We start from the raw sequence: 27,536 nt of genomic DNA, 5'->3' as shown, positions 1-27,536 counted from the left end.
GAGAGTGTCATAAAAACAAGTGCTCTTCACTTTGCTTCAGCTCGACAATTCCAGCACATCTGAATGTCCTTGAATAATAACATTAGCAGGAGTTCAGTCCACACCTGCTCCACATTTAGCAAGCCTTATGCTATAGTTAGCGAGCTAATTGACTACCCATCCATCTGTGCATTCACCGAACTGCTTATCCTCTTCAGGGTTGCGTGGCGCTGGATCCTCTCCCAGCATGCACTTGGCAAGAAGCGGGGTGCACAATGGACAGGTTGACAGTTATGGCCAATCGACAAGACACAAAATAAATCAAACATATCAGTCATTAATTGAACAGAAAGAAATTCTCCACACCTGTTAAATTCTGGTGAGGTGCTGCAAGTTGTCCATGTGATGATGCAGCTAATGACAGGAGGGCCTGATATCACCTCTGCTGTCTGGAGAACTGTTGGTTCACCGCTCGACTGTGAATGCACAGACGCTGAGAACGGGTGGCTCCTGCGGGGACGCCACCCGTCACCCTGGCAGTCGTGCAGCAGCACACATTTAGCAGCAGCGCCGCCGTCAGTGCCAGGGAGCGGGGTTACATTCCCAGCGGGGGCCGCACACGGAGCTCTAAAAATGCACGCTCTCAAGGCACTTTGGATGAAAGTGCTCTCCAAGTGGCAGCTGTAGGTAATGAACATTTTTCAGAAAATTCCACCAAAAATTGATATATAGAGTGTTGGAAGCGAGCGGCGCAGATATAGAGCTGCTATTCTGTGGCAGCCGACTGCAGTATTGTCAGCGGTGATAATATTTTCTGTGAGCTGAAGATAGCTTCTCCCTCAGCACGCCTGAGGGGAGGTTAAGCCTCATAGCTAGTGGCCTGTGAACCAGAGAATGAGAGTGTGTGTGAGGGAGAGAGAGAGAGAGAGAGAGAGGGATGGGGAGGTGGAGAGAAAAGAGAAGAGATTGTGTCCATCCATCCATGTCTGTCTGTCTCCCTATAACAGATAGATAGATAGATAGATAGATAGATGAGTGGAGGATTTAATGTTACCTAATGAGATAAATACACAGTTGTCTTTCTACACGGTCACCTCATCTCTCCATCTTGATTCCACCCTTCTTTATTATTTGCTTGGCCCACACCTTTCCCCATCTTCCTCCTCCTCCCCTTCTCCTCCCTCCTTCCCTCCATCGCATCCATCAATCCATTCATCCATCTCTCCTGATCGGTCCTGGACTCCGCAGAGAGGGAGAGTTACAATCAGGGTTATTTGTCTCCCTTACTAGCTTGCCATGTCTCTCTCTCTCTCTCTCTCTCTCTCTCTCTCTCTCTCTCTCTCTCTCCTATCGTCCTTTATTATCCCTCACTCTTTCATCTCGCTCCACCTCCCCTCCCCTCCCTCCTCTGCATCCATCATTCCTCCTGATGGGGTCCAGCGCCCAGAGACTCATGCTGTAGTTCTGCTCCACACCTCCTCCTCCTCCATTATCAGCTCCAGCTCCCTCCATCCCTCCTTCCCTCCTTCCCTCGCCGCCTTCTTCACTTTCAACGCTTCCAAATTCATCCCAACGCTCTCAACGCACACTTCCTGCTTCCTCTCTGTCTTAACAGTTCTCTGCTTCCTTTTCTTCCTCCTTTCTTTTATACTGTGAGAACAATGTGTTTTATTAGTGACGGCACTAATTTATCAATAAATATCCAAAAAAAAAGTCAAACAAAGCTGTGAATGACTCCCGTCTCTGTCACACTCCACCCTGGTGCCTAAATACTGAGAGGACCATTAAATATGTATTAATCCGCAGCTGAAAATAGTCCTCACTATTAACTCCTCTTTCAGTTTCAGTTTGTCAAGAACTACAGTGTCCAGCTGTCAGACTTTTGACTAACTAAAACAATGTGAGCTGTTTTTAAAGAACCTTTTTCTTTGTCTTTACTCAAACTTTCCTTTTCCTCTCTTTCGTTCCCTCTTCTTTCTCTTCCATGTCGTCCATTTTTTTTTTTTTGCCATTTCTTGGTTCTTTTCTATTCTGTCTGTCTTGACTCCCCATGTCACTACTTTCATCCTTTTCCTTTAGCCTGCTTTCCCTTCTTGTTCTGCCCCTCCATCCTTTCCTCTTTTATTGCCTCCAACTATCCATTTTGTTCCTTTGTTCCTTTTCCTTTATTCTTTATTCTGCCTCGCTTTCCTCATTCCCTCTTTCTCATTCCTTTTTTTTCTCTCTCTCTTCCCTCTCTCATTCTCATCTCCTCTCTATTGTCCTGTTCTCCTTTACTACCCATCATGCCTCTGTTTTGCTTTCACGTTTTCCCTCCTTTCTTACTTTATTACTGTCATTCTTCATATTGCTTTCATCTTTACTTTCATCCTCCCCTTTTCTGTCCACATTATTTCCCCCCTTGTCATCTGTCTCTTTCCTCCAACACTTCCTGTCACTCCTCCTCTCTCTCTCTCTCTCTCTTCCTCCCTCTCTCCCCTCCTGTCTATTGTCTGCTCCCTCCTTTACCTTCACCTATCTAGTCCTGCCTCCTTTCCTCCCTCTCTGCTCAGAGGGGATGATGAACACAGAGGTTATTGAGGAGTAGAAATAATTAAATAAGACGGAGCAGAAAACCACCCAGAACAAAACACATTCTCCTATTTTCTTCCAGTAAAAGTTATGAATTTTTTATGTTTCAATCTCCCTCTTTAATGAAATAGTTTTTTTAGAGGCGACACGTCATACATTTTCATAACAGGAATTTGGGCTGACATTTCCAATATGTTGTTTCATATGGCGTGCAGAGCGTGCATAATGGATTCATGAGAAGCTCAATGTGTGTGTGTGTGTGTGTGTGCAGGTTGGCATTTACTTGTCAGCTTTCTGTATATTGCACATGCATTTTGTTTCACCTGGATGCTTGAGTCTCTGCATATTTGAGACTAATATTTTCGTTTGTCTCTGCAGCGTGTTGAACAGAACTCCAGTTCATCTTATCCATGAGATCATTCTGGTGGACGACTTCAGTGAAGACGGTGAGCTGCAGCTGGAGACACACACACACACACACACACGCTTACAAACACAAACACACACATTCCAGGTCTCTTCCAGGTCAGAGATAACAGAGATGAGACCTACATAACAGGTCAGAGGCAGGAATGTGTCCACAGCAGCTGGGGCCACGGTTTTAGGATTACAATGAAGATGAAAAGAGACCTCCATTCTGGGTCAAAGATGAGCAGGGCACGAACAGCGCCTCGAACGCAGCTGTGTCCGCTCTGTCTCCAGAGAGACGCGATGTCCAGGTGAAACACAACAAGCAGTGCATTGTGGTTGTTGTAGGTTTTGCAGCCCACAGTCTTTTTTTGACTCACTAGAGCACCACATGTGGAATAATCTGCATCAAAAAATAGTCCCTAACAAATGCACAAATTTCCCCTGTTTGCTAAAAGCTGTAGTGAGCAGCTGCTTTAAGGAATAATGATGAAGATATGTATTTGTGAGCTGTTTTTAAAGACTCAGATATTCAGGAGGAAGCAGTGGGCTCGGATTTTGCTTTGTTAATAGAAACCAAAATACAGAATGATGTCAGTCTTTGTTAGCAGAAGCTAAAAGCTTCTACTAAGCTAGTTAATAATAATTCTTCTGGATTCTGCTCACATGGTCCATATTCCCCTACATGTGTTTAGATTGCTTACCTAAAGTTGACGTGATAAACAGAAAAGATGAGTGGCTTCATCTTTCACATTTATGCCCCATGTTAACGCCACTGATGTAAAGGGACACGCACACTTAAAGTTATTGTACATGAACAGTTAAAGGCCTTGAACACTTTTACAACAGAAGCCGCCACAGAAATTGTTCCGATTTGCAGTCGTTTCCATTTCTCTCTCCACTCTCGCTAGAAAATAAGTTCTCCTCCACGTCTGCTGAGCTGACCTTGATACGATCAAAAACAATACGACTGCACTTTGTTTTTTATGGCCAGGGAGAACAGCAGTGATGAAAAATAGAAAACACACTAACACGCAACAGAAAACCCAATGACAGCGTATAGAAGCTTCAGGAGAAGAGGAGCCAAATGTGTGATGATAAGGTTTGATCTGTCCCCACCGACAGAGTTTGTTCGAGAAGCGTTGCAAGTTTATTCATCCTCCTCAGTGTAACTGTAAAGGGATAGTTCAGATTTTTGAGTTTTGAGCTGTGTGAGTTACTTATGGACACCTAAAATAACAACATCAGTTTAAGTGTACACTATATTTAGGATATTTTCACTGTTTCGCCATCAAACAGCCATTTCCAACGTCACAAAGGATGTCTGACAGCAATGTAAAGCAGTTAAATTATTTTGAATATAGCAAACACTTAAACTAAGATTTATTTTCTTTAAGCTGGCGTTTTTTTTAGTTGGCTGAAATAAGTTTTGTCCTCAGTGGTACGTTGTTTAGCGTCTGTGCCAGAACTCCTGCCTGCTTCTCCAATAAGACACTAACTATGAATAACTCCTTCAGTACAAACTCTCCCTTTAAGTCACAGTTAAAATGTTTTCAAGGGGCAACAAAAGAGAAAACAACAAAAGCTTTAACCCTTTTCCAAGAGCTGTGTAGCAGCTTTGTGTTTCAAACATCACAAATTAGGTCAAACTATCAGGAAATAATAAAACATGGCTGCTTTGTCATGTGTTTTGAGCCTGTGGTTCCTCCTCCTTTGTCCTCTCTCTGCACGGTGGGGCTTCGGTTTGTAGGTGGTGAAATACAAACACAGACCTAGAAACAAAAGATAAAAACTTCCTTCGCAGCAGAGAGGGGAAAACATAAACATCAATTATTCCAGTAAGGAAAAACCGACTTTGCAGAACATGCAGTCTGAACGTGTCGGCTCGGTACTATCTGCTGACGATTCTCCGCAGTCTCTCCAACATCCCATTATCAAAGACACCTGCTGAGCCATCAACCTGACAGCCAGTCTGAACAGATGGCGCCGCGCTCACGCGTGCGCAAGGGAAAATCCGAGTGATGAAGGTTAAATAGTGCCAGATTTAATGGGGAAACGATCACGACAGATGAGGGGCGAGGCGGAGAGATGCAATCAATACCTGCAATTGAGCAACAACGCGATAAAGAGTGTTAACGATACTGCATGTGCATTTAAACATGTCACCCTGCCATTGAATATTGAGGCTGATCTATAAACCCACATTGGAAAAACTGTTGTAGAAGTTAATTTCATTTCCTCCCACACAGCACTGTGTCATTTAAAAACGTTTATATCTTGCCTTTAGCTATGATCTTAATTTCTTGCAGTGATTTATTCTGGGATATTTGACCTAGCATGAATCCTTTTTTCCCCATTAACATCCTGCTGCACATCACTGGAGTGCTTCTGTGTCGGCGGGAAGGACTGTTATCATTACGCTATTATCAATATTGTTGCAGACAGACCGTGCTCCAAATCTGACCTTAAACTGATGTATAAAGTATTTAATCTGTTAAATATGCATCACAGCGATCCAGGATTATGCAGGAGGTTTGTGTCTGGTGTTTCAGTTCATTTATTCATTACTTTTCTTCTGTGCCGGCTCGAGAGGTACTTTACAAAAGCATCTCAGTCTCTGATGTGTGACAGGTGATTCAGATCGGTGTAAGATGTGTCCTGGGCAGTTGTCCTATTGGAGCAGTAGATATAAAGAGTAACCTCACATCACTTTGTAACCCTATTTGTAGGTTTATTGTTCCTCAAACACACATTATATCTAGTGGATATGTCTCTGTTTTTATCCAAAGAATCTTTGAATTTACCTTCTGACAGCAGCAGAAGTGCACAAGCACTCTTGTTGTAGTCGGTCATAGTGATTAAACTCTTATAAATGGAGCCTCGTGGTTGTTCAGGCAAGTCATTTTACAGTCACATGTGCCCTACATCCATCATACAAATGTCCTTTCTCTCAACAGGCTCTTACTTTAATATGTGTTCATGCTCTATAAATGTTGTGTGTCTCTCGTGGGCCTGCCACACCACCACACTGGTGACAATCCTGCCTCGACTTTTACTTTTTGGGATATAATTGCAGTTTTTGAAGCCCAGGTCAAAAATGAACCTCCTAATGGATCAAAACATCTCTGACTGGGACTCAAAGTATTTTCTTGCCTTTTCCACAGTTTCTCACTTGAGAGGAGATGTTTTAGTGGAGAGGAGAGGCTTCTTGGTTCATATATATATATATATATATATTAGATCTTTAGATTAGCAGTAACAGCAGCAGTTATGAAGAACTTACAGTTCAGCCATCTACAGTGGTGGCTTGTGTGATCACTATTTATCTCTCAATGTCCCTCAATGAGTATATAAATCCTAATAAGATTAAGTACTGAAAATAATAATGAGTAATAATAATAATAATTTATTGAAATCATTATGTATTCAACTTTGTCTTAAAGGATGACTCTGGTTTTTTAGGCCCAGTCTGGTACGTACAAAAAGTCTTTGAATTCGTCCATTAAATCTCCTCAGCAGGCAGCTGAGAGCGGGTTATGTAATCCTTCGGGATAATTGCGCCAGATCTAATTAGGTCCACTAAAAGTGCTTGTTTTGCCACTGACAGGCTCAGATTGTTATTCTATGTGACAACGTTACAGAAAGGATCCTCGTAAATTCCCCCGTCGTAGGACTAATAAAGGATCCTTTATCACGCTATTCAAATCCACCAGACTTCTGTGACAAAAACAGTGACTTTACCTCACAGAGTGGCTGGTCTACTGCTGCCTCAATCAGTTAGTTTGCTTGTGCAGTCATGTATTACAGAATTATTGTGCTGGATCCAAACTAACCCTTTAAAACACCACAAGTCCCACAATAACACAAACTAACTAAATGACGACAGTGGAGGACCAACAGCTCCCATGTAAAATTGTGGTTTTTGTCAATGGAGTCTGGTGCTTTGAACCAAGCGAGAGAGAAATATAATAGAGCTTAGAAAAAGATCATATAACGGTAAATCATGACGGCATGATCACATAACAGTGTTGTTCTCTAATAAGTTTAATTGCCAGATAATTATATGTAATTAGTCTAGGATAGAGTTAAATAATTATTAAAGTAATTGATTAGAAAAAAAAGACAACTATTTCATAATAGATTCATTGTTTCATTGATTTTTAAAGCAAAAATGCAGAATATTCTCTGGTTTCAGTATCTCAGTTGTGAGGATCTGCTGCTTTTCTGTGTTTTTATACCTTTGTAAAGGTTGAAAACGTCACCTGACAAATGATTAGGGGTCATTTTCACCATTTGGCCTTTTTTATTTAATCGATAAACCGGTTATTAATCAGTAATGAAGCTAATTGTTATCTGCAGCCTTACTGTTGGATCTAAACTGTAACTGTAGGCTAACTTATCGCCTGTTGTTTTCTCATTAGAGCCTCACTGGTTTAGAATTTCAATTAATTATTGTACAGAAATACGAAATTATGTTGAATCTAATTTAGATGTTGTAAGAACAGGAAATATTTTCAAATGCGACACATTAAGTATTAATTTCACTCTTATAAATGACTCGTGTCCCTTTCTTATTTTATTCTTTTCATTTTGACACTTTCCACTAGAGTATATATGTTATTATTATTACATCAGACATTAAAATAATATAATATTTTAACTCAGCACACAGTCGGCTGAACAGCAACTAAACAAATGTTTCTTTAATAATTTCCTTTTCAACAAGCTGCTAATTTCCCTCCAGAGTCCAGAAGTTGTCACGATTTATTACATGTGGGCACAATATGCTGTGCTATTCTATTATATATTATTCTGCTCATTTGGTTTTATTGTTTTTGGGGTTTTTCTTTCAGAAAGTGACTGCCAGCTCCTCACCAAACTGCCCAAAGTCAAATGTATTCGCAACAGCAAAAGAGAAGGTATGGCAAACACTGTGTGTACTGAGTGTGTACTGAGTGTGTACTGAGTGTGTACTGAGTGTGCAGATGTGTGTTTTTGTCAGCCTGAGAATTCAGATTAGCATTTTTTAAATGTTTGTGTGTGTGTATAAAGTATATTTGCATGTTTAATTATCTAAACTGCTGAGAGTCTCTGCATTCGTTTGACAGCAGCATAAAGTATGTGTGCATGTGTGTTTAAAAAGTATTTTAGTGTGTGTGTGTGTGTGTGTGTGTATAGAAGAAATTGGCTCAGGGTTAATGAAAACCCTCTGGCCTTTTCATCCCTTTGCCAAAACATTTCCATACATAAACACACAATGGCAGACAGACAGACAGACGGACAGACTGACAGACAGACCGTCGGTGAGTGAGGTGAAATTGATTCATTCATCTTTGGCTACAATACGGAGCTGCAGAACTGAAATGACCTGAAGTGAATTGAAGTGACAGGAGCGACATCTGAAATAGAGCCCGGAGAAAAATGTTTCTGAAGAGAAAATGTCTCCCATGAACTAAAACCAAATATACCACATGTGCAAAAGAAAGAGCACAACCTGAAATCTGACTTCCTCCTTTGTAAAATGCCAGAAAATTCATAAAAAGCCTCATAATTGACAACCAGCGGAGAGTTAATGCCTCAGTCACACTAAATATAGATGTTGTTCCTCGTTTGAATAGTTAATACAGTCATGGGTTATGGCTACGCTCATCATTTTTCTATTTAATCCATTTGGACATGCCTGTATGCTATTAAATATAGAGTACAAATGAATGCAGTCTACAAATTAACATGACAGCTTGTACATGCATGGCTAGGGGCCAGAAAATCTTCCCGTTATTCCACTGCAGATGATTCTGGATGTGTGTGTGCAGGAGTTTCACAGAGTCGACGCTGACATTTGAGGCTGAGGACTCACAGAAAGTTTCACTCTTGTTTAATTTGCGGAGGAGTCTTTTAGTCCAGTAACCTTTTGGCACCCAGTGTTCCACCGACTAGAGCGATTTCATAGACTGCCAGTACTGTAGAAAGTTAAAAAAAAGAACATTTATGTAACAATAGAGAAGACTTCGTGGTCGTTGCAGTAATTTGCTAAGTGAACGCCTTATCATGAAAATAACCTTTGAAAACGCCATGTTCTAATTCATCAGATTATATGGAGCCAGAATAAGTACGCTGAGTGTGAAAAGGTCAGTAAAGGCATCATGATTTTGATCTTATTTTTAGCTTTACCAAAGTTTACCAAAACCCACCGTGAGGTTTTAGTGGTGGGCTTTGATTTCAGTTGATTCAGTGTGATGGGAAAGTTGCTGAGAGGTGAAACTTTTTGCAGGAATCTTATGGAATCAGATTTCAAAAGTTTCAAGCAAAACTTATTAAAAGTCAATCAAAATAAATGGATTTGAGAGTTTTTTTTAAAAACTACATACAGTGATTAGTACTTACTTTAATCTTGAAGCAGTTGCTTGTATCCCCCCCTATGCTTCCTCTTCATGCATGCCTTGATGATGATGGTGGTGATTAGAAAAAGTTCAAAAAACTTTATAGATCCCCAGGAGTCAATTCAAGCAAACCGTGTCGCTCAAAAACTCAACAGCCAATAGGAACGCGCCCTTGAAAGAGCCCGCCCACACGGAATCTGGCAGCGCAAACGAAAAAGCCAGAAGCGTAACCAAAAGAGAGAGAGAGGGCGAGAGCAAAACTACATCCTTGAACAAAATAAAAGACAGAGTTATTTGTTTTCAAGAGACATTTTTTATTTTGAAGGTTATAATTTTTTTGCTTGAGTTAATTTTTTTCTCTCTCAAATCTCTCAAAGTTTTGCTTGAAACTTTTGAAACAGATCCGATTCCATAGAATCTTCATGTTTGTTATTCTTTAATTTATATAAAGTCACACTGGAAGCCATATTAAAACCTTTTTTACCTTTTTGACTATTGATTCTGATTGGATGGAGGGTGTAGATTCACTTTTACTAACAGTATACAGTATGTAAGTACAGTATAACCTGTGTCATATGTGTTTGACTGCAGTTTTAATGTATGCACCACTATGTAAGAGCAGGGAACGATGGCATCAGCGTGACTTAAAGATCTTGGTGATGAAGTTATTTGTGTAAGCAGCAACAACATATATACTATATATATATCTTCTTAGTGGGAACCAAGCAAATGTAAGTTTGCATGTCTGATTTGCATGAATCCTAATCAACAAAGAAGTTCAAGAAGAGATGTTTTGAAAGAGCATCAGCTGGTAGCCTGAGCCTGAGGGACAGCTGCTGGGGAGACGAGAGAGAACTGAAGAGGAGATGCAACCAAACCTGCACAGAAAATGAGGATTTATGGAGAAGTCACCGTTAAATTGTGGGAGAGAGAAAAGAGAGATCTATGAAGCATTCTCGCCACTGGAGAGACAGTTTTAATAAAAGTGTGTGTCTCTGTTTTTGAAGTTGACAAGCAATCAAAAAATGTCTCTTTCTGTCTCAGTCTTAAAAAGGTGAGCGCAGCCTGGACGTCTGTCTTTTCAGCTGGATGTTTCCTAGCAATGCAAACAAGCCCCAAGAATTATATTATATGATATTTACAACAATATAAGATCAAATTTGTGTGTGTAATTTGATTACTACGTTCTTTGCTCCTGTGTCATCCAGAAGAGTCCTGAAACTATCATCTGCTATTTATATTATATATATATATATATAAATGGTAAGTGTAACTCAGGAAGGATGAATAAATAAAAGAATAAATGAAAAAGATGATGCAGTAATCATAAAAAGGACACAGCAAAGAAAGCATGCAGATCAGGAGACACACATCAAATAGAAAATTGCACAAAAAAAAAACAATGCCACTGACACGACAGACGTCTGTGTAGATTTAACGTTTGGATCAAAAATCCATTTCTGCTCTGCCTGAAGCAGCACCTGGTTGAAGTCTCCACCTCTGACGGCCCTTTGTTCTCATCGTGTATGACATGGATATAAAAAAAAAATAATACAAAAAAAGAAGAAAAACATGAAAACCCGCTGCACAGTCTTTTAAAAGCTCTCTTTCTGAAAGCTGCAAGTTACGCCTGAAATGTAAGATTTACTTACAGAACGTGAATCTACACACGCTGTTGCAATCCAACTGACAGCACTGTAATTACAGGAGCCGGTTAGTGCAACTAATTCTCACCGACAGTCTTTTACATGCGGGAGAAACACAGGTTTTTAAAGCCATTCCAGCTAATACCTTTGACTTTCACAGTTCAAAGATGCCATTGTGAACACTTAAGCCTTCACACCAGCCCCTCCATTTGAGCATCATTGTCTCCGGACAGGCATTTTCAGACGTCTCCTTGAGTTCAAATAGCTTTGCTCTCACCGGAGCACACTGAAGTAGAAAACACTGAGAAGCCACCTCTGACGTGCTGTGTTTTCGGCCCGGCGAGAGCAAGCAGAGCCATTTGGACTCAAATTGCTGCACAGAAATACCTCAAAATAGGAACCTTGTGTCACTACTATCTCTGCTGTTTTGTCTTGTTCCTGCAGCTGCCTTTGCTCCTTCTCCTGTTGGAGTCTTTATACTTTTCGTCCTCATATTTTATATTTCATCTTCCCCTCTGGCTCACTTTGTCTCCTGTATTTTATGGTTGATTCTTTCCTCCCTGTCTGCCTCTCTCCCCTTCAACGGCGGCAACAACAGGGACACTTGTCCTACATGCTGTCACTGAAGGATTTCATTATAGCACAGTCATGCCGATCACACTCTGACACACACACACACACACACAGGCAGGGTTCATCAGTGTGGCTAGTTAATACTTTATGGCTTCAGGCCTTGTGACTTGATTGTCTTTTTAATGCCCATAAAAACACACCAGGCTGATACAGTATGTCCTCTCTGACACACTCACACACACACACATCAATGCTCATATACTTGTGAGGACCCTCACAGTCATAATTCCCTAATGTATTCATAATGTATGTTTTTATAGTCTGTATTTATCATTATTATTATTTACACACTAACCATGAGTCTGTGTATAAGTTCCTTACCTTTTTTTTTTTTTTTTTAACCACCAGACTGTTTCACTTTGCTCCTCGCCTCTGTACGGTCATTAAGAAAGTCCTACAGCTTTGGTTGAACATTAAAATATATAACAGGTGTATCGTCATTTCAGTTTGCGCCACCTGGAGGAATCATGTTTCTTTTGAAGGAGCAAAGTGCAAACCTTTCAATGCCAAAGTCAGCTCCATTAGCCCTTAAATCCTAACACCAAGGCTTAAAGTCCAACATAAACTTCTTGCAGTGCAGGTCTAACACTCTAAATGTCCTCACACACACACACACACACACACACACACACACACACACACACACACACAGCTGTGACAGGCAGAGGCAGTTATCACAGAGTTAATGTATATTAACACTCCCTTGTACAAAGTCAGCCTGTCCTGCTGTGTATGTGGTCTGTGTGTGTGTGTGTGTGCGCATCTCAGTAAACGAGGGTCCACTTGTGTGAGAGTGTGTGACTGCTTGCATGTGGGTCCAGTTTATGTGTGTGTGTGTGTGTGTGTGTGTGTGTGTGTGAGTCTATCCATCCAGAAAATAAAGCCTTATTGAGGATGAAATGGGATTTTTAATTGGCTGAGCCTCGGCCTAACAGAGCAGCGTGAAACTTCACGGCCTCCCTTACAATGTCACCGACACACACGCTCACAATGGACCCACACACACACACACACACACACACACACACACACAGTATTGCACACTCAGCCATGCGCATGTGTACACACTTATTCAAAAGGGCACACACACGTCTCCATGTCAGGGAGTATCGATTAGACCGTTTAGTCCAAATAGAGGAGAACGCTGGCCCCCATCAGGGAGACCTCCCTAACAGGCATTTAAACACACACACACACACACACACACACACACACACACACTTACAACCAAGCACACGCTCTGCCTCTCTGTCTTCCTACAACACAACCGCAATCAGCACACACACACATTTTCTCCTGACACAAACATTCACTCACTTCCTCTCTCTCTCTCTCTCTCTCTGTCTCTCTCTCACACACACACACACACACACACACACACATAAACCTCTCCTCTAACACACACACATGCAGAGTGTGATGGGCCTGTTAAAAGCTTGTGTCCATGTCTAACAGGGCCTCTAAGAGCCCTGCATCGATCTTCCCCTGTGCTGATTGACTAAGAGAGCGAACGAGGGAGGGAGGGAGGGAGAAAGATAGGGGGGTGTCAATAAGCAGAGCAAGGCACTAACAATGCCAAGGTTAAAGGTTCGATTCCCTCACGGTGCCTTAAAGAATTCAGTCCTCCTGCAGCCGTGAGGATGTTTGGACCACACTGCGTACTGTGTGTGTGTGTGTGTGTGTGTGTGTGTGTGTGTGTGTGTGTGTGTGTGTGTGTGTGTGTGTGAGACTGATGGTCACAGCTCGTGAGCGTGAAAGCTGAATATATACTGTCTTATCCGATCTGCCGCCCTGAAAAGAATCAATTTCAGCAGGCAAAGTGGAGGATTTCAATTTAGCAGAGAGCAGCTCTGACGGCTCCAAGGCTGCGTGTTCGATATCGGCTGCATCCGAGTGTGTGGATGCTGCACAGTCTGACGTTAGAGTGTGTGTGTGTGAATGTATGCATGCAGCGTTTGAAGGACCACTGGGAAAGTTAACAAGACTCAAGACTACTTGTCAGAAGTGGGATGAAACCTGCAGCACATAAACAACAACCATTGTATTTATTATATTGCAGGTTTCATTAGCAGTAGTATTAGCTCTAGTAGTAGCAGTACTAGCATTTTAATTGTCTTTTCTTGTTTTGTTTTGTGTAAAAGGTGTGAAATAAATATTATAGCATCATTCATTCCATCATGTATCATGAATAACATTATAATAACAACCATGCATGTCTTTTTTTTCTCAGTTTTTGCAAACAGAAAGTCATAAAAGTCCATTAAACTTCATTTAACAAAAACAATAAGAGAGAATCTAGTCTTAGTTTGCTATAGTGTGATAACTGATGATAACTGTATGTAGGAATGGGGTTCTGTTGCCGTTATGATAAACTTGGACAGTAAACAAGCATGTTTGGTGTTTCAGAATCATAGTGGACTGAGCAGCACGCGCTGACTTGTAAAATATTTACTTATATTTTGTGATTATTACAAATAACATCACATAAGTTCCTCCAAAGCAAAACAGTATGTCCTCAGTGTGCCCTCCAGAAGAGTAGAGAGAGATGGAGCTTAATATTTTAGAAAAGATGAATCAAAATGATGCTTTTAGAAACTTTTGAGTACCTGAGAAACAGAATGACAACTTCATAAGACTTTTTTTTTAAAAAAAGACAATTTTAAAAGGACTTTTTGGTGACATTTTAGTTCATTTTACTCTCTTTGCACCCAGAGTGAGTTCATTGTAGGGCTTCTTCTTCTTCTTCTTCTTCTTGGTGAACAACATTATACGTGTTTTCCTGTTTGTGCGTCAGGTCTGATCAGGTCCAGAGTGCGAGGGGCCGACGCTGCGAGGGCCGGGGTCCTCACCTTCCTGGACAGCCACTGTGAGGTCAACAAGGACTGGCTGCCCCCCCTGCTCCACCGGATCAAACAGGTGTGTGTGTGTGTGTGTGTGTGTGTGTGTGTGTGTGTGTGTGTGTGTGTGTGTGTGTGTGTGTGTGTGTGTGTGTGTGTGTGTGTGTGTGTGTGTGTGTGTGTATATATGAGTGTGTCTGAGTGTTAAACTGGTGTGTGAATGGGATCGTGAGTGTCAATAACGTCAGCGAGGCCACTTTAAAAATATGGAGCACTTCACTGCACTCCAAAATGTGTGTGTGTGTGTGTGTGTGTGTGTGTGTGTGATGACTCCAGTAGTTGGGGTGAAATAGCGCTACGGGAGAAAATAGCTGTCGGTCTGATTGCCTCTCATTAAGATATAAGTGCCGCAGTCTCTCTTTCACCCCGCTCTTCCCCTCTGCTCTCCTCCTCCTCCTCCTCCTCCTCCTCCTCCTCCTCCTCCTCCTCTCTTCCTCTCTTCTTCCTCCCCCTCCTCCTCATCTCCTCTCCTGTCACCTTGTTTTCCCTCCTCTCACGTCCTGTCTTCACTTCTTACCACTTTACCACAGTTCGCTCTCCCTTTTCTCACCCTTTTTTGCTCCGTCCTTACCTCCCCTCTCTTCTCCTCTCGCTGTCTTCATAGCTCCTCTTTTTGTCCTCCATCTCATTTTCTCTCCTCTTCACCTCGTCCTTTTTTCTCCTCTCCTCTTCCCCCCCCATACCACCTCTCTTCATCCCTCTTCTCCTCTAATTTTCTCTCCTCCTCCCCCCCTTTGGTCTCATTTCTCTCCTCGGACCATTTCTTTAGCTTTCTAGATTCCTTTCCTTTTCTGCCCTCCTCTTTCACCTCCTTCGCTTTTATGATGTCACCATATTTGACTCCTCTCCTCCCCTTACAATACTCACTTCTTCACTCCATCTCCTGCCCGATCTCCCCTTCCCTGCCTTTACACCTCCTCCTCCCCCCTTTTCTATTCCCTTACATCATTTTTCTCTTCTCTCCTACTTTCTCTTCACACACTTTCTTCCCTTTTCTCCCCTTATTTGACCTCCTCTTTCCTCCTCCTGTCTTCACCTCCTCTCACACCTCTCCTTGCGCCTCCTCTCACCTCTGTCTGTTCTCCTTTATTGCTGCTGTCACTGTTGTCCTCTTTTTCCTCTTTTGTACAATTCATCCTATCACTTATTTTTGTCTCCTCCTCCTTTTTTCACATACACCTCCTCCTCTCTCGCCCTCTCCCCCCTCTCACACGCCACCTCCCTCTTTTATTCCTCTCCTTTTTCTCCTCATCTCTCATTTTATTGACTTTCCCTTTCCCGCCTCTGCTTTCCTCACACTTCCTCTCATCTCTTCTCGACCTGTCACCTCCTTTCTCTTCCCCTCCTGCCTTGACATCCCTCTCTTTTACACCCCTATCTTCTCCTGTGTGACCTTATTTGACTCCTCTCCTCCTCACACATGCTGTCCTCCTTTTCGTTTTCTCAACTGTCTCCTCCTCCTCCTCCTCCTCCAATGCATTAAGTCAACAGTTGTTCTTCGCTGATATTAAACACCTTTGATCTCCATCTATAGAGCAGCGATCAATAAGAAAAACCACCACAGAGCCTGATCTGATTCTACCGCTATACCAGCATCATCCATATTCATACTCACGGTGTGTGTGTGTGTGTGTGTGTGTGTGTGTGTGTGTGTGTGTGTGCAGGAGGGTCATCCGTCACTGTCTGTCCCGTCACTTTCTAGTTATATATTAAGATTTGAATGTATGAGGTATTGATCCAGGCAAACACACACAGACCAAACTGCACCATAAAGTTCTATTTCCCTCCTGATCAGCTGCTTTCTTTGCTCATCGTCTTTTCATAGAGGATTTTCTTTTATACTTAACTGTCTAAAAAATGCAGCATTTTCATATAGATAACACTAATTTTGCTTTTCTCTGATCTTGTGATATGATTATTTATCATATTTGTTGTTTTCAGCGCCAAGCCTGGATTTACCTGTTATTTATTTGCTGCATATGTTGAATTTTGTGAATAAGACTACTGAGTTACTCATTAGTCATTGATGTGATATGTTCCACGTTGAATAGGAATAATTCGCCTGAGCAGCAAAGGTGCTGTGGTTTGATTAACAAAGAAAAGAGTGCCACCTACAGAAACTCAAACTTCATTTACAGAATAAAGGAAACAGAAACTATTGTAGAGTGTAAAACGAGCTTTTTCAAGATAAAAAAAGATAAAACTGTACAAAGTGCAACATGGAGTTCTTTATGTTTTGAATAATGGGTTCAAGCTGTTTAGATATAAGCTGCAGTTTCAGAGCAAAACGCAGAGATAATAGTCGTCCTGCTGAAGGGGCGGAGGAGGTTACACGATGAACAGATCCCCTTATTACACTCACATTTACTGAAAGATGGAGCAGGAAGGAAAGAGAGAGGACGGCCGTTTCTCACAGTTTGACAGTCTGCATGCACACATTTATGTTGAAAAGACATTAAAATGTGGATTTTACATAATATGGGACCTTTAAAGTTTGTACTTGCTGAATCATTATTGTATAATATTCAATTGTGGTCATACTGAATAATGATCAGTGAAGAACTGTGCAATTCAGTTCAGGAGACAAGCATGGAGGATGATGATGATGATGATGATGATGATGATGCAGGATGTTTTGGGGGTCAGGTCTCGTCTCAGCTCGGTCATTAAATGTCCTCATTTCAAATCAGGTGGAAGAAAGAAGAAACGGCTGAAATTAAGAAACTGCTCCCCAGCGATTTGAAAATAACACTCGTCCAATTACAACACTAATGTCGTGGATGCTTCACCCTGAGTGGCGCACGGTGTCATTACCATAACAGCTATTAGAGCAGACGCAGTGCTTTGTAACGTGGCTGGAGCCGTGGAGGGATGCAGCCTGCGTCCCCTTGCACTGACCCTGCAGCTAATGGTCCAGAACCGCTCCACCTGCTCTGTAATATCACCGGCTGAAGACGCATCCAGCCGTTTGACCAAACTAATAGAGGGACTCTCCGAGATTTAACGGGGACCTCAAGTCTGCCGTGCTGTTGTGTGTGTGTGTGTGTGTGTGTGTGTGCGTGTTATTTGTACTTTTATCCTTGTAAAGAGCAAATGGTGCCATCAAGGTAGAAATATGAGGGAAATCAAGTGCTGACATTTTGCCAGGCCTCACTTTTATAAGGTCTGTATTTAAGGCTTAAGGAGGCAATAACTAAGTTAAATCCATGAGAGTCTTATGGCCGTATGGACGATTAAACAGTAAAGGAGTGATATGGGCGAAAATGAATATATTCTCCTGCAGTGATAGGTGTCAGCATTCGATTGTATACATTCAGTGTGATGTGTAAGTCATCACGAGTCTGTGAAGTTGAGTTTTATGAAGCAAGACCACCCACAAATATTAAGCATTACCTCTGTAGTCTACTCAAATGTGCACTGATCCACATACATTTAAAAAACAAACCACTTAACACACCAGTCTCTTCATCCCTTCCCCCTGCCGACGTGCTTTGATCTTGTAAATAGTAATTTATTCACACACTGAGAAATTAAAGTGCTGCATTTCAGGAAATTTGCTTTCTCTTCAAGATTGAAATGAGATACATCTTTGCTGTGCCTTTAAATACCTCCAGAGTCTGATTCTGGACATGTTGAGCCTAAGTTTTAAACGTCACCTAGAAGTTGTGAAGCTCACTAGTTAACCCTTAATGTCCCGTTTACACAAACACAAATGTCAAACCTGTAATTTGTGAGTTAAGGGTCAGTATTCAAAGTGCTGTCGTGGGTCTTGTTCTGTGAAGCAGGTGGTGGCACATGATGAGTAGTTCAGCTTAAAAGCAGGAATGTTTGTGTGCCTCTCTGTTTAAGGCTAAATCCACTTCAGAGTTCATCCCCGAACATTTAACTGACCCTGCAGTTGTTTCCCATCAGGCCATTGAAGTGTCAGGACTTCTAAACCGTATCTTTTCCCCAAACACAGAACCGCAAAATTCTAAAAGAAAAAACTCACAAGCGCTGAATTTTGCCAATATCCTTGTGTGCTTGTGTTTTTTTTTGTTTTGTTTTGTTTCTTGATGAACTTCATATCTCTCAGCAGTCTGACAATGATGCCAGTGAAATGAATGAAACGGAGCTGAATTGAAGTGAACAGAGGTAGAGGTCACTCTCACCTCACTAAATGTGTGCATGATTGGTGCTGAATGACTGAAATTCCTTTTAATGTGGTGCAATATAATGACCTTGGAGTGTGCAGTCTGTTTCACACACATTGAATTCCCTCTGCACACAGGAGGAGGAACACGTTCACCTTCTCAACCGTTTTCCCTTTTTGACTCTTACTCTTTTCTCTCTCTGCCATTCTCTGCAGTATTTTCCTTTTTCAACATTTATGGCCTCTTTTTTTGCTTCATTTCTTTGTCTTTGATTTCTATTTGCCTTACAGCCCTAACCCAGTATAAACGTGTGTGTGTGTGTGTTTTGTGTGTGTGTGTCAAGGACCCGACCCGTGTGGTCAGCCCGGTCATCGACATCATCAACATGGACACGTTTGCCTACGTGGCGGCCTCTGCTGATCTCCGTGGAGGTATGGAAATGCTTGCCTCTGTCTGCTCTTTGAGAAATAAAAATGGCTCTGAGGCACCTTTCGGGTGTGTTTTGATGACAGAGAAAAACCCCTGAGCGTTCGGGATTTATGAAAGAGCCCTTCATGATGAGTTCATGAACCTCTTCTCTCTGCCTCAAACCTCAAACGAGAACACCTTTGAAGTTTTTGTTTCTAGCAATGCACTTGGATCTCCGGCGGACCCTGAGTAGCCTTTACCTTGTATATGATCTTGTCTTTCACAAGTATATTTTTTTTTAGTTGTTGGTTTAGTTGTTGGTTTAGTTGTTTACCTATACAGTAATTGCACAGAGCACAAGCACAGCACCTTTAGGCGGTTTTGCTTCATGGGATCGTCTGGGGTGAGAATCGCACCCCCTAACGAGCCTCTTACAGAGAGATATACGTAGACTAAAGCCCAAAGAATCTAGAGATCAGTGGTTGAATGTTTGATCAAAATAATAATAATAATAGTCATTGTTCTACCTCCTATGCACACAGTCTGATACCTTCCACCTCTCATCTTCTTTTTTCAACAAATAGATATTTTTAACACAGTCTGCCATCAAAGTATCATCATGCCAAAGATCAGTCTCCTCCATTTTAAAGTGCTGCTTTCAATTCAGTTCAATTCAATTCAACTTTATTGTCTGTTCCAGGTAAAAACAGAAATCTTTCTTTTTTAACAAGGTTAAAAAACCCACATTCGGGCATTAAAAACACCCCCACACATCAAAAACACAGTACAACACATGAAATAAACTAAAAACACAGTGCAGTGTATTCTGTGTTATTGAGGGCAGCTATTGCAGAAGGGATGAAGGATTTTTTCTAAATGCCCTTCAGAGGTAATTCTCTGTGCGCTGCTTAAAAACTTGAAACCAGGAAAAAACCAATAGCTGTGAAAGTGGATCGCACATCGATGACGCAGAGCAGAGAAACCGAGGACGACGTTCCCCCTTTTTAGCTTGGCAGGATTCTGCAGCTGCACGACAAATGAAACCAAATGGGCCGATAATGCACGGGAACAATACGCAACTGTCCTCGCCACTCATCTCTGTCATCCCTCGCTTTTCTGGAGACAATCGCTCCTAAGAGCCTCAGAAGCCCTCTGGCTTTCCATTAGCCTGTCTTATTCCAATCTTCTTCTCTAGGTAACAGAGATCCGCCAATCAATGCTGATAATAGCCCGTCCATAGCTCTCTCTCTCTCTCTTTCTCTGTCCCTCTCTCACACACACACACACAGGGGAATCAATGGTGATAGTTGGGCTCTCAGAGGACATTTTAATTATAGATGAAGCTGTCACTCAAAAAGGATGGTTATAAAATGGACTTTCTTTCATCCAGACTCACACACACATACTGAGACACACACACGTTGAGGTGTACACACACACACACACACACACTCATAGATGGGGGATGGGAGTGCTGTGGCAGCAACTCCTTGGCCTGCTGGACTGCCTTATCAGCAACACACACACACACACACACACACACACACACACACACACACGCAATTTACATCAACACACACTGAAAAAGACTTATTATTAACAAAGAAAGTAAATGATGATTCAAAAGTCAGGAACCAAAGACAGAACGGCGACAAATAAATGTACAATTTGTTAAGAAATGAGTAAATTTCAGTCAGTTATCAGATCAATTTCAGCTGTTTTCCACAATGTCAATCAGGAAATAAAGCACACGGTGTGTTTTTATTATCTACTGTTGTATAAAGGTACAACAAGAACAGAAAATTAGTCCGGTCCATTGTGGTATTTCACTACAGCTTCCTTCCTCATACAGCATTTACCTTTATTAAAAGTAAAGCTTTGGTGCAGTGATGTCTATAAATACCATATAATCTATATAATCTACATGTATGTACTTTTCTCTCTCTCAGGTTTTGACTGGAGTCTCCATTTTAAGTGGGAGCAGCTGTCACCTGAACAGAGAGCTCGTCGGACGGACCCGACCCAGCCAATCAAGTAACATACACACCCACAAACACACTCAAACATGCAGCACAATGCCAATGAGCACGGAGATGTGCAACAGAGAGTGCGAGACCCCTGGAGCTGATCAGGAAAGTGCAAACGAGGAGATAAAATCCAATCCTGATGTCACTGATGCCTTCATTTAAAACTGAAAACCTCAAGCTAGTTTCTGTAAAAGTTTCTTCTTTCTCCAACTACTCATGGAATAAGTTTGGAAGTCATCCTCATGTCCGCCAAGTTCAGTAAATAAATACATATAAAGTTGGCGGAAAAAAAAGTTGGACGTGAGCGTTTAACCCTGATCTTCACTTCCCCATTTTCAAGCTTGAATAGAGAGTTTTAATTGCTGCTAAATGTGGAGTGTTTCTGTGTGTGTGTGTGTGTGTGTGTGTGTGTGTGTGTGTGTGTGTGTGTGTGTGTGTGTGTGTGTGTGTGTGTGTGTGTGTGTGCACTTGATCTATGCTGTAAAAACAAGCAATTTTCAGACACAGCCATGGACGTAGTTCTCCATAGGGAATAAAAAAATATTGAATATTGTGCTTCCACTATATAGTTTAAGTTCTCTGTACATCCAAAATATATTTTGCCATATAAAATATAAAGTGCTTTAAATTAGTGTTTTAAATGTAGCTGTACCATTTTTTTTAATACTAACAGGACATTTATGAGTCTGTTTAGTGATTTAACACAATATTATTTAACAACATTTAAACACACACTTTTGTAGTGAGGTTATTACAAGATGCAGGTCATTTATTTAAGTTTTCACTCCAGCTTCCGAACCAATTATCATCCTCGTCATTTTGGCTTCTTATGGAGCCAGATGGTATATTTTTTTGTTTTATGCACACAAATTAATATCTTTAAGGACCTCAGGGGCTCCACAGCGGCACCTTGGTTGTAGCCCTCCATTTTACACAGCTCTTCGACTGTGTGTGTTTTCCTGTTGACATTACAACATTACATCTGAGAGTGTAGGTCCACATAAAGTGAGTTTACCTCTTTCTTCACAGGTGTGGGTCACATTTTGAACCCCACCATCACTTATGTCATGTTAAAACATGTATTTACAGTGAATTAGGAAAAATATGAGCCTTAAACATCACCGACTGAATGTCTTCATACATGAAAACATTTTTTCTAGCCTCTGTAATTTGACACTACATTACAGTCGTAACATAACAGAGCATAAAAATAGAAATAAACCTGGAAAGATGATCTTCAGTGTCACATTTTCTGTCTGGTGGTTAATTGCAGCGCTGATCGACTGCTGCTAAAATGACAAATAACGCAGATCCTCTCTGCAGCAATCAGTAACGAACCCGTCACCCCGGTTTGACCTGTTGTTGCTGCAGCGCCCCGTGCTGGGCTGCGGTGAGAGACGTGATTTAGTGAGAGTTTGCACAAAATCGAATCATCAGTGCCTGACAAATCGTGTGCTTGGGAGAGACGAATAAACAAACAAAGGAAGGCAGAGGAGCCTAAGCCTCAAACACACACACACAGTTATAAATAATAAACTTTGGCACTGGTCCTTCTTCATAAGTCAGAATGGTGGCAGGAACCCAGGTTTACCGCTGTGCCAACGCGTGACTGTCTGACTTAGTGCATGTTTTTTTTAGTGGAGGCAGAGTGTTAAACTCTTACAGATGGACGGGAGGTTAGGTGTGCTGTGTGTGTGTGTGTGTGTGTGTGTGTGTAGTACAGTGCAGGTACTCCAGTAGCTGTATTCAGTTACTTTCCACCACGCTGCAGACCGACATTAACACTGCTTGAAAAAACACAGCCCCCTCATTTATTTCAATAAAACGAGTGTGTGTGGCTCAACTTTGACCTGCACCGTGCCTGCCAGTCAAATATGTACAGGCACATATTACTGGAGGATAACCAAAGAAAAAGAAGAAGATGAGATGAAATAACAACACATTCAAATGATTTAAAAGTTTAAAAGCAGTTATGAAAAGGTGAGTTTTGGATTATGTGCCATAAAGAAGTTCTGGGTGTGATGAAGGCACGGATTAAAGGAGAGTGAAGGGCGGAGACGAGCTATGTTTCTGAGGTGGGAAAAGGCACCTCTGGTGATTTGATTGACGTGGCGTTCGAAGGGGGAGGTTGCCGTCGAGGATGACTCAGAGGTTGCGGATGTGTGCTGTCAGAAGTTGTGAGTGGTTTTGCTGAGGGATTTGGGACCGAAGATAATCAAGTCTGATTTATCACCGTTTAGATTGCAGAAGACTTTGTGTATTTTCACTGTTTATCTGCCCAAAGTACCGCTGTACAGTGTTTTGGTGTCTGATAAGGCCGTTTGAGGGTGAAATGACCCTTGTGAAGCGGTCCTCACAAAGACGGGGGTGCAAAAGCAACACAAACACACAAAAATGCACCAGCTTTGTCTCATTTAATTTATTTGCCAAGTTATTTTACGGTAATTTCCTCGCAAAGCACAAAGTTTCACACACACACACTCCCTTTAAACACACAAGGACAAATTTAGCTTGAAATGTTTTTATGTGCTTCCACCCACACACAGGCACACTCATTCTCACACACACACTCACACACACACACACACACACACACACACACTGAGTGCTATTTAAAGGCGGTGGCGGCAGGATAATTGTCGATGAACAGAGGGTATTTGATGACACACGCTGGCCCTCAGCTATTCGCTTGTCACTTTGTCCAGATCATGATTCAGCCTCTGTTTGTGTGTGTGTGTGTGTGTGTGTGTGTGTGTGTGTGTGTGTGTGTGTGTGTGTGTGTGTGTGTGTGTGTGTGTGTGTGTTTGGCAGTGAACCAACAAGCTTGTTTCTACTCTGGAAAACACAGTGGGCAACAAAAGTGTTGAATGAATCTATTTACTTATAGATCTCATTCGCCTTTGGGGAAATTCAAGCACAAATATTGGCGGTGACACAGCTTAGTGTTGAATAAAATTACCCTGCTCAGACTTTGTGTTATCCACCAAAAACCACACACACACACGAAGTCTCTTCTCGTCTCTCCCTCTCTTGTTGTGTCTCCGACAGGACTCCCATCATCGCGGGGGGCCTCTTTGTGATCGACAGGTCCTGGTTCAATCACCTCGGCAAATACGACACCGCCATGGACATCTGGGGTGGGGAGAACTTTGGTGAGTCGTCGGTATGATCTCCTCCGTATGAAACAGCCCACACTGACGACTGAGATGTTGTAACTGGAATCAAGTTTTAGTCCGTGAATCAAAGCGTGTTAACTAAAAGAATCGATGGATCGTCTTCTCGTCTCTCCTTTCAGTTTTCTCAAAGTGAAAGTCCAAAGTCTCCGTCTGCAGATGTAGGTTGATTACATCAGAATTACGTTCATTAGTGATGCAGTCGTAGTGATGCAAACATGTTTTCTGAGGTTTGAATGTACGGACGGCTGTAATTGATCCCTTTCTGCAGCTCTGATAGTCTGACCACATGTTTTCATCATCATCCTGCTGGAGAAAACTGGTCAAAGTAAAAAAAGGTGTAATACTAGTGCGTTACTGACACATATGTATATATTCACAATGTCATCTTAACCCTTTCATGCATAGAGGTCACTACAGCTATTCAAAAGCTGTTTTCTTGTATATGCATGAGTTTTGATGGCGTAGTTGCACATCAGCCACTACAGTGGATGTTACTGCATCATCTCATACACTGACTGCTGCCCAGTGGGAAGCCAAGATGGCCGACAGACAGCCAGAAACATCAAGTTACTCATTTTTTTCTGTTCAAACCTTCTATAAAAAGAGACTGTTGCAGGTAAGAAAAATATGGGGACATCAAGTAACATCTAAGGAGTCATGCAATTGCTAAAGTTTCCAAGTATTGATTTTATATTGGGAGGAAATTATGATTGATCACATGTCCACTGAATTGTACATCAAGCATCAGTAGTTATATTTCAGCTACTGGACATGTAAATATATCTTTTTTCATTCCTAAAGATGAATAAAAACACTTAGTAAAAAAATCCTGACTGAGTTCGGATCATAATTCATGCATGACAGGGATATAGTAAAATTTAGTTGAGAAATTGTCAAAGGATAACATCAGGTGTCTGTTTCTGATTAATCCAGTGACTTCATACCTCACAAATGAAGATACTTCATCACATTAATGCAAAAAGTATTATAAAGAAGTCCTGCCCATGAATTTGTAGCATCACCTGCAGAAGACTAAATAACCCACAGACAGTAGAGCACTGGTAGAGACCTTTATGTAAGCAGCACGGCCAATTATTAGTCGCTTGTCTCAATCAATGCTTTTTTCAGTTGCATTTGTTGATTTGATTGTGATTTTAATGTGATAAGTGCTTGTACACAAAGCCTGGATGAGCTCAGTGCTTCCTCTTGTGTATGATGGAAGAGAAGCACCCTGGAGAACCACTACGAGCCGCTCGTTTTACTACTACGCTACTGGCACGATTATGTTTTTATGCAAAACTAATGTTTTTGTCGTGTTTGTGTGATGCTGTGTGTGGACACCTCAGAGTTAAAGAAGCATTTCACCACTGGAGAGACGGTCTGCTCATAACGCTGGGCTGCCTCTGCTGTAGAACGATGCAGATATTTTTTTTTGAAATTGGTTTTACGTGACCAGAGAAAACAGAAAAACAGTAACCAGAATGCACTGCTGGTGCTTGTCTTCCATGTGTGGTGGCCTGTTTCTGCTCATTTAAGTATCCCTGAATGTCTGATTCCAACATAAAACTGTTAAATACCTTTTCTTATGTGTGAAAAAATACTTTTTTTTAGCTTTTGCTGTCAAACGAGCGAGGAGCTCTGAGTGCAGGCAACATGGAGGAAAGTTAAACACTGTTCGTTTGCATATACGACCCACACTGTAGTGACACTGTAATGAGGTCAGAGACATATCATAGCCTTAAGCCGCACTGTGGACACCCGTCTGTGGCGTCCTGTGCTTTGTGACCAACAGCCAGGTCGCACCGGACTGATTATAATCCAGAGAGCTGCAGTATTTGACGAAGCAAATCAGCTAAATGTTCTTATTTTGTAAGAGACAGGGCTGGTTTTTAGTTCATCATAACAAGATGCTGAGCAGATAACAAAGAGGAAGCAAAGACTTAGCTGGTGAGTTAACCGAGGTGCTTTAATATCAGATAAATGAAGGTGAACCTTTCATTCTGCAGAGGAAGTCTTTACAGTCTGACATCCATCCAGCAGCAACATCTGGCTCTCCTGCTGCTACCTGCCTCCAGTCATCTGAACCACGTGTGTGTGTGTGTGTGTGTGTGTGTGTGTGTGTGTGTGTGTGTGTAATACAGTGTTGGAGTCAGTTTGCTGATTGCTGCGCTGCTGCTTTTCTCAGATCAATGAAAGACTGTTAGCCTGTTTTCTCTCTCTCTTTCTCTGACGTGCGCACACACACACACACACACACACACACACACACACACACACACACACACGCTCATTTGCTGTCTGTCATGTTTCTGTCAGTCTCACAGGCTCTGTGTCAGTATCTCAGTATCTCGCTGACTTCTTGTTCTCCTTTGTACTCTCTGCTGTTTCATCTTCGCTTCCATCTCTCCTACTCATCAAACCCAGTCCGTGCTCTCATTTTCACTTCCTCTCTCCCTCTCGTTCTCCCTCTCTCTCTCTCCCTCTCGTTCTCTCTCTCTCTCTCTCTCCTTCACAGTCGCTGTAAAACTTTGTAAAGTTCTCCACAATCGCGTACTTTGGGGAAACTGTTACTTCTGTCTTTCTCTCCTCGGAGCTCACAGACAGACAGAAACTCTGTCAATTAAATAACAAAATACACTAATACACACACACAGACACACACACACACACACACACACACAATGGTGTGAGTAAGTTGTGTCTTTTGTGTGTGCTGCTGGGCTCACTTTAGAGAACGAGCGCAGTATAAGCAGGTCAAATGAACACACGTGCAGTGCATGTCGACTAATGCAGACACACGCACATAGAGCAGTGACATAACACACACACACACACATATAAACACACACTGAATCAGGCAAACAAATCAGAGTCCGTCAGCGGATCATCAAATATTCAGAGAGGTTTGGCCCACTTATCCATGATGTGCAGGATAGAAAACTAATGAGGAGGTACAGACTGAAAAAGGCAAAGCTTCAGATAAACACAGAGGCAGCTGGTACAGTTACCGTCTTACCGTGACATATCTCATGTTATACTTCTTAAATGAGTACGTTCATTCATATAGCACCCTTCACCATAAAAATAAGGCAGCAGACGTACAGTAGAGAAAACATGATACTATCATACGGGACGGCACAGTGTCTGATGGTGAGATGGGCACTATGAAGCTGTTTGTAAGAAAAATAAAACACCTTTTATATTCATAGAACGATGCTGAATTTGTTAGAAATAACATGATAATAATGTTACTTCTCGGTAAAAAAGAAACCTACTTT

General features: G+C 41.7%; 1 protein-coding gene across 1 annotated transcript in view; it reads left to right on the top strand.

Annotated features, from left to right (window-relative positions):
- galnt14 (UDP-N-acetyl-alpha-D-galactosamine:polypeptide N-acetylgalactosaminyltransferase 14 (GalNAc-T14)) overlaps window positions 1-27,536 on the top strand; it is a 141,626-nt gene that overhangs the window by 93,208 nt on the left and 20,882 nt on the right. Inside the window, exons 4-9 of the mRNA XM_070849359.1 lie at window positions 2,929-2,996; window positions 7,812-7,877; window positions 14,412-14,533; window positions 18,991-19,078; window positions 21,005-21,089; window positions 24,131-24,234. Coding sequence (XP_070705460.1) covers window positions 2,929-2,996; window positions 7,812-7,877; window positions 14,412-14,533; window positions 18,991-19,078; window positions 21,005-21,089; window positions 24,131-24,234 — 533 coding nt within the window. The remainder of the gene's footprint in view (window positions 1-2,928; window positions 2,997-7,811; window positions 7,878-14,411; window positions 14,534-18,990; window positions 19,079-21,004; window positions 21,090-24,130; window positions 24,235-27,536) is intronic.

This window comes from Pempheris klunzingeri, chromosome 18 (genome assembly GCF_042242105.1).
Source record: "Pempheris klunzingeri isolate RE-2024b chromosome 18, fPemKlu1.hap1, whole genome shotgun sequence".
Taxonomy (NCBI): domain Eukaryota; kingdom Metazoa; phylum Chordata; class Actinopteri; order Acropomatiformes; family Pempheridae; genus Pempheris; species Pempheris klunzingeri.
This window is presented reverse-complemented; position numbering and strand designations above follow the sequence as displayed.